We start from the raw sequence: 10,525 nt of genomic DNA, 5'->3' as shown, positions 1-10,525 counted from the left end.
AGGTACGGGCAGTGGATAGGGCTCATAGGGATGATGAATGGGGGCTGGAGGCCTTGGAGGAGGCAGAACGAGAGGGGGAGGGATAATAGGGGAGGGTGGCCTGCAGCAGGCAGGTGACACCCATTCAGTGATAACACCAAGGAGGGCATACATAATGCCCAAAAGCCCTGCGCAATAAGGCGGTTTGGGGCGAGGAAAAGGTCCAGAATGGTCAAAGAGGGGAATTAGAGACTAGATAGGGGCGTCGCCCACGATTCGGGGTCTGTCATAGCCGAAAGGCTCGGTATGGACGTTAAACTTGAATAATAATAATAATAATAATAATAATAATCACCCAACTGCCACTCGATGTCCTCTTCGCTCTCTTTAAAGGATCCAGACGTGGAAAGTCCTTTCTTCACTGGCTGTTGAGAGGTATCGACCTTTTGACTGGACTCCAATCTCCCCAAGGACGAGACCGCACGTGACAGCTTCCTTCTCTTCTCCCCGGAACCCTCAACAGGTGCCCCCTGGTTGAGGAGTTCAGGCCGTGGTGTCAAAATGTTGGGCCTTGAGAAGGAGCTTCGAGTCAGGGATCGGTGTCTTCGATATAAACCCGGTGTACCACCTGTTGGTACGCTCTGGGAACTGGATGGAGTTGACAAAGCACTTCTTGCGTCAGTGTCGCAGTACAATTCCCACGTGCGAGAATCACGAGATCTCCCAAATGGCTTGCTGTCTCCTTCGAGGAAACCTGGTCTAGATACAGGGAAGTTAATGGCACTGGTGCTTCTTCTCAGGCCAGGCAGTCGTGGAGCGCGGGTGGAAAATAATCGCATGCGGTTCTTTGACGGAGAGGGCTCGTCTTCGGTGCGAATCAAAGCCTCGCCGTCTGACGACATAGAGATCCTCACTGCAGTGCGAGCCTTAGGAGGTGACGGAGTGGGTTCACCTTCTCTCCGCACCATCGCTTCGCCGTCGAATGACATGGATATTCGCAGCGATGGCGGAGATTTGAGGTCATTGACATGCGCCCGACCATTAGCGTCGGGTCCTTCTTTCTGATCGAATCTCTCCTCATGCATATTTGAGAATGGTCGCTTCCTGTTGCTCGATTGAGCGCACGATCCTTCTGTCTTTTCGCGTTCTTGTCCAGATTGGACATTGTTCATTTCTTCTGGCTGCGAGTGCGACGAAACCAGCTCGACGTTTGGCTGTGAACTCGCAACATTTCCATTGTCCCCTGACTGAGCGTCACTATCTGCGTCGGCTTTGGATGACGTATCAATTTCTTTGTTGCCATTCCCGGAAATCGCATGCTCATGTTCGTCGGTCTGGTCACTTCCACTCGATGACTGCGGCTCCTTCGTTCCGTTGTCGTTCCCACTCGGGGCAGTGGAGTTGTTCATTGCGGCACGGGGTGCGACAAGTTCATGGGGCTGCAGAGGCTTCGATTTTCTGCGGTCATTCTGTCGGCGGTTTTGGAACCATATCTGATCAACGCGTGACATGGTTAGAAATCAGAAAACGGTAAAGAAATACGTATGCGCGTCCTGATACGCGTACCTGCACCTCTTTCTCCCCCAAGGCAACCCGACTGACTATACTGGCTCGCGCAGCTTTGTCAGGTTTGGGATTCTTTTGATATTCGGCCTCAAGGATCGCGTGGTCCTCGGGACTATGAGCCCAACCAGGATGCCATTAGTATATGGACGATGCCCTAACTCAGCATGGGGGCGCGGAAATACCTCGTTCGCCGCCGCTTCTGACGTGCCAATAACTTATTGTCCACTCGAGGAGGTAGATTCTGGGTCAATGTCTTCTGCGAGTGAACGAGAAATGCGTAGCTGGGAGTCGAAGACTCGGATACATTGCTCTGCGGGGGAGATGAAGAATTGGTCGTGACAGATGGTTCGGGAACAGACATAGTCACAATAAGAAAACACGTCAGGTTTGATGTGATGAAGACAAACTAAGAATACAGAAAAAGAAAAAGAAAAAGATTTGGACGAGGTAGACGTGCGAGTACTCGCATGTATCGCGTCGTCGCGGTTTGCACGCGGATGGGGGCACCGTGCATCGATGCCGGGATCTATGGGGACATCGCGGCGGGCCACCAAGTGTAGGACCCGCGCCTAGCTTCACGAATCACGACGCGGTCTGAAATCTTTCCAACGCGGTTCTCTTTCATTTACTGCGGAATTCTGCTGCCTCGTCTGCTGAAAGCAATCTGCTTCCATGAATAACGGTTTTACGCGACATTCTCAAGGACAGATAATAATCGAAACGTCGGATCAGCGGGTCCTAATTACCCCTCACTCTGGTCTCCCTCCAAGAGTCAAAATCATCTCCTAGATACATGGCACAGAAGACACCTGTCATTGCTACTGATCAATGAGCCATCCAACTGTTATCACAATTGTAAAAGCGAGCTCTTTCACCGTGGACTTCCAGCGGATTTTTCCCGGCAGCCTTTGAGAATTGGTCAGGCAAGTTTCTACTTATCAACAGAGCATCCTCTGACTACGTGCTGCTTCTGATTTTCTCAAGGTTCATGCTCGATCTGCCAGATGGCATGCACTGTGCTCGGAGAATGCTCGCGTGGGAACGTCGATCTTCAATCTTCTTCCGCAAGCGTCATCCGTCATCCTGCAGACGCGTTGGACTTGGCGAGATTCGCGCCTCCACGTGCAAAACGCGAGATCCCGTGACTGAATGGTCACATGACCAACATCCACCTGGCGGCTGAAGTGGCTTTGGATGGCTGCATTATTCTCGATGATGGCTACTACATGAACGTCTTACAGCTGCAGGCAACAGCATCGCCAACTGTCTTGACAGATCACCGCCGTCGTCTTCATGATGCTCGTATAGTTATGTTTTCCCGCATTTCCCCATGCAACCTAGAGTGGGCCAACGCTTTTGGATCTGTCAGGTCTGAATTCCGGCACGCTGCTGCGTATCTTATGCGGCTGATGATGACCCACCGTCAGACCGCCACTGGCACCATCCGCCATGGGCCCATGGGCAGGGCTGAAAGCCTGAACCGACGCAGGAGTAGCTGACAGTCGCCGATCAAAACTAATATCAAGGCTTAGCCGCACGCCTCTGAGCGTTGCATCAATGTTGGGGCTTAGCAAGTCGACAACGGTTTTGTTGTCCAACGCGGGCGATTGGACTCAGCCTTGCCTCTACACCGGTCAGAGGGCCTGGAGAAGCGTTTCCACCGAATTTCGTGGAAACTAGTGTGACCGTTTCCCCCGTCCTGCGGTGGCCCACCACACCTGCGTTGGACATGTGCGGAAGTCCCGCCGTTGGACTGATTGAATGCCGTTGTACAGGCCGAATCTGACCGGTTGGATAGCTACTCTGGCCCCTTTGAGGGAGACTGGGTGTAATCCCTGCCCCTGAGGAGTTCTGTCTCTTACTCGACAGAGACTTCGACATCACTCCCTTCAAGTGCTTCTTGTGCAAATAACACACCTATATGAACTTAGGCAGCAGTAGGCAATCTTGGTGCCTGGCTAACTGAAGACAGCAAAACAGGCACAACGGAGATCTTTCGTTGCGCGTGACTGGTAGCCGGTGTAGACAAGGTGTCATTTTCTCAGATTGAGGCTCTATCTGCATTTTAGCAGCAGGCTCCAGTCACAGTTTCTTGGGAGATGGTCCTTAAGTGCCGTGTTATATATGTATGGCTTTGCGTGCTGTGGCTTCGCATGTGCCCTTACAGCACAGCCTTCTGTCAACTTATCTAGACGAGGGTCTAGAATCTGATCAAGGAAAGAAAACGGCTTTCTCATCCGCAAGTGGCCTGGTTTGCAATTCTTTCCTATTCATTTCTTACCACAAACACTTTTCTATTTACTGCTTTAGTTTTAATATCAACCCTGTTCGCGTGCGCTATCAGTTGCCATGATAAAAATTGCCCTTGCGGGAACCAGCGGTCTTGCGCAGTACATTGCTCACTATCTATCCACGCAGACATGTCATCAGTTCTTTTTCCTCTCACGGAACGTAAGTTAGACCGGCAGTTGTCCTAGCCATGGCTGACTGACTGCATTGGCAGCCCAATCCAGGTCTCACTGCCAAAGGCTGGCAAGTTCTCCCAGTAGACTACAACCATCCCAACGACGTTCGCTATAAGCTCTTTGGGGTCGACACGGTCATTTCCACGGTTTCAGGACAGGCACAGCTTTCTCTGATCGAAGCTGCCGCCCAGGTCCACGTCCGGCGTTTCGTGCCATCCGAGTTCGAGGGCACGCCGGCCGTGCGGCCCTCAGGCGACATCCTCGATCGCGGGAAGAGCAGTGCCCTCACCAGATTGCACCAACTTCGAAGCTCCGGAATGGAGTACACAGTCTTCGCATGTGGAGTTTTCTACGAGCGGTTCGGCCCAGGGGGCATGGCGGCTCTCCAGCTCGGGCACGGGACGAACATCTCAGGGGAGGGAGACTACCTCATGGACATTCGCCACAGGACTGCACAGATCCCCTATCACAATTCCTCGGGCCAGGAGGTGCACATTTGCATGACCTCCGTGGAGGACGTGGCACGCTTCGTCGTCGCGGCGTTGGACTTGCCGGAGTGGCCGAACGAATTCCGCATGTTCGGAGAGCGTATGACGGTAGGAGAGGTCGTCAAAACGGCAGAGATCATGTGTGGTGAGTCTGACTTCCTTCCTCGTGACAGCATGATACTCTAGAATAACCATCATCTGTACCTGTGCATGTATCTAGGTGCTCCATTTCACCGGACGATCCACACGCCCGACACTCTCTGGACCAGCCTTTCATACGCTGTCGCAACCGGTAACGTGACCCAGCAGTGGCGTCTTCATCACTTGATTGCGACCTCGACCGGACGCTACGATTTCAGCGACGCAAACCTCAACGATCTGGTCAACATCCAACCGAAAAGATTTGGGGAATGGCTGTATGCTGCGTGGTCTTAAGAACGTTTTCCTTTCGACTTTCTTAGCGCGGGTCGCAGGAAGTCAGAAAGATGTTGGAGAACGACATTCTGCAGTCTTTGCTGAGAAGTGGATATCATGACATTCCTTTTGGCAGAGCTTGCAGCAGATCATGATTTTATGATAAATTTCGGGCATTTTATACCATGAAATTCAGCCTCAAAACGACCTATAATCGATCAACTATGTTATCTTCATAGAAACAGCAGACTGTCAATAAATAAAAAAAATTTTACTCAAATCACCACGCATGACCACTCTGATAATTTAGGATGATATATCCGATTCTTCTTGACTTGCGACCTCGAATTCCTTCGTTCTCACTAGTATGTAGCCATGGCGGTTTTGGTGAGATGCGGACCGAGCCGTCTGAATTAAGACTGTCCACAATTTTCAGCTTAGTATGCAAATGGGCACCTCCTCTGGTGCATCCTCTCAAGAATGAATCACACTTCAGGTATATTAACAAGCCGTAGTATATCCCCAGACTCGTGAGTGTACTCCGTATGCATGCCGGGCTGACCAATGCGTGGAGCGGACGCCATGTTCGATCTGACTCGGGTTAGGGCAAGAAACGGTTTGTTTCAGCTAAGAACTGGCACGGCCGTTAATCACATGTCGTGGAGAGAGGTCTGTGCCCAGACGTCGACGATGTGGAAAGTTAATAATAGCGATAAATTAGTTATAAAATAATCAATAATATTAATCAATTCCGGGGCGTCCGGTGCCCAGCCGCGGGGAAGCTCACCAATAAGGCGATTCCTGGCCCCTGGCTCACTGAACCTTACCCCTCTCCAAGCCTTTCTCCCCTGACTTCCGGGGAAGAGAATTCTTCGGCGCCCTAACCAACTACCATCGATTATAACACGACACGAACTTGCCCGGTCAGCGATAATGGCTAGCTCTTCTGCTGATGCGAGTTATCAGCGTTGCCTTGGGCTGCTGCTGTGGCGTGGTCAGCAACGGACAATTTTTTCCATACCCTGTCAGTTCGATTTTTGGGAAAACCCCGCCTAGCCGGAGTGCATTGCCATTGATAATATAAAAGCGAGAAAAAAAAAGACCTGGAAGCCTGTCTCTCTTGAGTAGGAGAGCCTATGAACAACAGAACTGCATTGTCCTTTTCACTCGTCATTGCATTGCATTGCATAGAATATCGATAGCTCGACATGGGCAGAGCCTTAACCGTCTCCCTGGCGGTCTTCACGGCCACGGGGTCGTTCCTGTTTGGATATGACTCGGGCGTCATGACGGATGTGATTGAATCGACGAACTTCTTGGCCTACTTTAACACTGATCAGACGTCTGCCATCATAGGAGCAATCAACAGTACCTTCTCCGGGGGTGGTAAGTGATGGTCCAAAAAGAAAAGGAGAGAAAAACCCGGTCCAGGGGCTATGCTGACGACAATGCAGCGGCAATTGGCGCTCTCCAGGGCGGCCTTACGATGGACCGATTCGGCCGCAAATTCACCATCCAGATGGGTGCGTTCATCTGTCTAGTCGGGGCGATCCTTCAAGCCTCCGCGCAGAATCTGGCCATGATTCTGGTGGGCCGCATCCTGGCTGGCTGGGCGGTTGGCCTCCTGAGCATGGCGGTGCCCATCCTTCAGGCTGAATACGCGCATCCACGATCCCGCGGTCTGATTATCGGGCTGGCGCAGCAGATGATCGGGGTGGGATTTATCGTCAGCACGTAAGGTGTCCTTGTTTTTCTCTCTGCGGTCAGTCAGGACTAACTGCTACTTCGACAGCTGGGTCGGGTATGGATCACTCCATGCGCCGGATACCAGCCAGTTTCAATGGCGATTTCCCTTGGCCTTTCAAACGGTCCCTGCCCTGATTCTCGCCGTGGGAATGTTCTTCCTGCCCGAGTCGCCAAGACATCTGATCGAAAAGGGGCGTTATGAAGAGGCTATGAAGGTGCTCAGAAAGCTGCATTTCAACGGTTCCAACGAGGAGTGGATTCAGCGGGAATATACCGAGATCAAAGCGACAATTGAGGCGGAGAAGGCAATCACAGCCCCCGGTTGGACTATCATGTTTCGCGTACCGCAGTGGCGGACACGATTGCTGTACGTTTCTCCCTCTCTCTGGCTCGGTTCATTGACCTGCTAACCTGCGTGCGTCAGTCACGGCGTGGCAGTACAAGTGTTCACTCAGATGACCGGAGTCAACGTCATCAACTACTACCAAACGATCATGTACAACGCGCTCGGGATCACTGGGCACCGTAACACCCTCGTGGCAGGGATCTACAACTGCATAGGACCGCTGACCAACTTCCTTTTCATCATATTCCTCTCTGACCGCGTAGGCCGTCGTCGACCGATGCTCTTCGGGACCATTGGTCTGACGATTGCGTTGATCTGCGAAGCCGCTCTGAACTCGAGAAATCCAGACGGCTCACGGATCGGGTACAGTATCGGAGGGATCTTCTTCATCTTCTGCGTCACTGTAATCTTTTCGTTATCTTTTGGTCCCTGCAGCTGGTATGTACAGTCACCAGCCCTCTCGTGAAACAATAGGGATGAACGAGTTGACGATTCGCAAAAGGACCTACATGGCCGAAGTCATGCCCATGCAGATTCGAGGCAAGGGAAGCGCCTTCGCGACCGGAATCGGCAACTGGGCAGTGAGTACATTGTGGGCGCAGGTCTCACCGATTGCCCTTGGCCATCTGCAATGGAGGTACTATTTCGTCTTTGTTGGATGGAGTAAGTCGCAGTTCGCACTGTGATGGGAGTGTCTGCTGACCTGTAAGCAGACGTCTGCGTGACGCTTCCTGTTATTTTCTTTTTCTTCAAGGAGACCAAGCAGAAGTCTCTGGAAGAGATCGATCTGCTCTTCGGTGGCAGAGCATTGGGCACCCTGCCTGAAGATCTCAATAGTGAGGTGGACGTGTTTAACATTCACCAGAAAGAGGGGAAGTCTGCGGAGACGGTACATGCAGAGCGAGTTGCGTGAGAATGGACTGTTGTTGGTACTGTACATCATATCCGGGTTGAGGTGGGGATGCTATGACGCGACGACGAGGAAGAAACAGGAACCAGACAAGGTGAGGGAGCCAGGCAGCACAGTCCTGGAAGAGTTAGCAAGTGAGTGAGCGAGTCAAGTGAATGAGTCAGCTGAGGAAGAGACGAAAGAAAAAAAAAGCCTGGCCAGGTCAGGGTCCAGCTTCGAGTGCGAGTCGAACTGGCGACTTTGGACGCCTCTGACTGGTCCAGAGGTCCTGAGAGGGGTTTATATACGGTGAAAAAGGGACAGTCAGTGTAACTTCAGGGTTGTTAGTCTAGTGGTCAAGGTGGCCGTCTACCTGTTGTAGGTACCCAGCAGGTATTGTCTCCCGGTCATCTCACTAGCATTCCCATTGAAGAGGCCTGGCTGATGGGTCAGGACAAACCAGACGGAGGCAACTGGAAGGCGCCCATTAGTCCAGAAAAATCTTTTTTTTTGCCAACATTGTCTTTGTATATACTTTTTTTTCTTCTTTTCGTGAGCTTTTTCCATGTCGCACTGTGTATACTGGCTGTGTATAGTATACTTTATACTGTATGTATGTGTGTACATCTCGAATTCTAAAGCTACATACCTACCAGCTACAGCACGGAGGGCGGCATAGATCGAGGTTCCTTGATCGAGTCTCAGGGGGCGTTCAAGATCCAAAAATAGCAGTCCAGTAAGCGGATAGATAGGTAGACACATGTCGATAGCTTGCAAGGTTAGTAGGCTCCGCTAGGCAGATGCTCGAATCTATGGATACAGGTACGTACCTAGGCAGAGACGAATCACCATGAAGAGTTGCTCGCTCGAGCCCGCATCATGACGACACGACTGAGAACTGTTCCCCAAAATCGCAGTTTTGTTTATTTATGCTTATCCAGGTACATGCATATACGGGCACCAACCTTGTTCTTCTGCAATGTTGACCAATTACCCCATTGGGATATGAGACATGATGGCGTGCATGCACCAACCTAACCCAACCCAACCCAACTCAATGGGCTAATGTTGTATCCACTATCCAGCATTATTTATTTTAATAAGGATCCGCTGCAACAGCTCCCTCTGTCTGGTTCACAGTTGCCTTTTTTTATTCTTTTTAAAAAAAATTGAAGCGTGGAATTTGAAGTTAGAAGAAAAGAGTTCCTGACCCCCTCCAATCTCTGAGATATCTAGTTCTGCTGACGCGATTCTTTTCCACATTTATTTACTTGGTTAATGATATATACAGGCTAGTGTCAGGACGGTCTATATCAAGCCAGAACATGACAGATATCAAGACCGGTCAGATACGATAGAATCAAATAACAATTACAGCAACTCCCTCAACTCTGCAAACCCGCGCAAAACCTGCTCTTTGGCATCACCCGCCTCCCACTCGGCTTTCGTCTCCTCACCCAATCTGCCCTCATTCATGGCCGCAAACGCATCCGGGCCCAGCCCGCCCTTAAACGCCAAGTTTGGCCTCGTCGGCACAACCTTCAACTTCATCCCCTCCAGGATCTCGCTCAGCTGGCGCGAGGCGCCCTTCCCGCCCTGCACGCCGTAGCTGACCACCAGCACGGGCTTGCCAATCCACTCGTTGTACAGGTAGTCGATCGCGTTCTTGGTCCCGCCCGCCACGCCGTAGTTGTATTCGGGGATCACGAGGACGTACCCGTCATGCTGCGCGATGGCGCTGCTCCAGCGCTTGGAGTGTTCGTGCGTGAAACTCGCTCTGGAAGGTACGTTGGCCGGGAGCACGGGCTCGTCGAACACGGGCAGGTTGAAGTCTGCGACGGAGAGCTGGTGGAGCTCGATTGTAGAATTGTTGTCGTTATTGTTCTTGTCCTTGTTCTGCTGGAGCACGTCATGCACCCATGCTGCTACGCTGGGACCGACGCGCGGCGTGCGGGTGCTGGTTGCGATGATGGCGATTTTCTTGACTGTTGTTGCACTCATGGTGGTGATGTGACACGTAAGTAGATTATGTAGGTTGATCAGAAGAAGAAAATTGATTAAATTGGAGCAGGATGAGAGTTCTGGCTAGGTATGTTGTCTGTGTCAGGAGTAGATGTAGATAGAAAGAACGACTGTACTGCCTGGTAGGTCTACAAGTTTATATATACATCTCTCAGCTGGAACAGTAACTACACGTAAGAGAAAATAATTTCTAAGCAACTAATTGCTAATTAATAATGAACCAATTCCTCCAGAGGAATTGTCATCACGGAAAACCAAGAAAGGCAAGAGAACAGAAAGGCATGGAAGAAATAGAAACTTTTCGTGAGAAATTTAGTTTGTATAACGTGATCTATAACCTAGTCGGACAAATGGCCTAGTCGGACACTTCCCCACCATCATACAGCTTCACAGTCAAATTTCACCACAACTATATAGAGAAATCATCTAATTACATTAAGAACTATTTCTTGTACGCTGGGAGCATGTACGGGCAGTATGCCCAACTGTTCCACATATACTGCACTGACGTGCAGCACGTTTTTGTGGTCTTTCCTCAGTAACCTCAACCACCCTACTCTCCTCTTCATTAGCTCTTCGTACACGATCTATCCCTTCTTCAATAGTTAAA

At 50.9% G+C, this 10,525-nt stretch overlaps 5 protein-coding genes across 5 annotated transcripts; 2 read left to right on the top strand and 3 right to left on the bottom strand.

The window, feature by feature from the left end:
- On the bottom strand, positions 1-1,906 carry T310_9364 (Homeobox transcription factor; the record flags this gene model as incomplete). The annotated part of the gene is made up of 4 exons (XM_013468179.1): positions 1-100; positions 253-1,472; positions 1,546-1,657; positions 1,728-1,906. Coding segments are annotated over 4 exons (1,611 nt in total), but the record flags the coding sequence as incomplete, so codon positions are not given.
- A 1,988-nt stretch (positions 1,907-3,894) lies between these two features.
- On the top strand, positions 3,895-4,933 carry T310_9363 (Isoflavone reductase family protein; the record flags this gene model as incomplete). Its single annotated transcript, XM_013468178.1, has 3 exons — positions 3,895-3,996; positions 4,049-4,643; positions 4,719-4,933. The coding sequence occupies 3 exons, from the start codon at positions 3,895-3,897 to the stop codon at positions 4,931-4,933; spliced, it is 912 nt and encodes a 303-aa protein (XP_013323632.1).
- Positions 4,934-6,120: 1,187 nt separating this feature from the next.
- On the top strand, positions 6,121-7,917 carry T310_9362 (uncharacterized protein; the record flags this gene model as incomplete). The annotated part of the gene is made up of 6 exons (XM_013468177.1): positions 6,121-6,298; positions 6,367-6,646; positions 6,705-7,025; positions 7,083-7,367; positions 7,453-7,667; positions 7,718-7,917. The coding sequence occupies 6 exons, from the start codon at positions 6,121-6,123 to the stop codon at positions 7,915-7,917; spliced, it is 1,479 nt and encodes a 492-aa protein (XP_013323631.1).
- Positions 7,918-8,262: 345 nt separating this feature from the next.
- Positions 8,263-8,655, bottom strand: T310_9361 (uncharacterized protein; the record flags this gene model as incomplete). Its single annotated transcript, XM_013468176.1, has 3 exons — positions 8,263-8,395; positions 8,429-8,479; positions 8,543-8,655. The coding sequence occupies 3 exons, from the start codon at positions 8,653-8,655 to the stop codon at positions 8,263-8,265; spliced, it is 297 nt and encodes a 98-aa protein (XP_013323630.1).
- Positions 8,656-9,264: 609 nt separating this feature from the next.
- On the bottom strand, positions 9,265-9,894 carry T310_9360 (uncharacterized protein; the record flags this gene model as incomplete). The annotated part of the gene is made up of 1 exon (XM_013468175.1): positions 9,265-9,894. The coding sequence occupies one exon, from the start codon at positions 9,892-9,894 to the stop codon at positions 9,265-9,267; it is 630 nt and encodes a 209-aa protein (XP_013323629.1).
- Positions 9,895-10,525: the final 631 nt, after the last annotated feature.

This window comes from Rasamsonia emersonii (assembly GCF_000968595.1).
Source record: "Rasamsonia emersonii CBS 393.64 chromosome Unknown ctg1118621762106, whole genome shotgun sequence".
Taxonomy (NCBI): Eukaryota; Fungi; Ascomycota; class Eurotiomycetes; order Eurotiales; family Trichocomaceae; genus Rasamsonia; species Rasamsonia emersonii.
The sequence above is the reverse complement of the archived record's forward strand: the minus strand, read 5'-3'. Positions and strand labels throughout refer to the sequence as shown.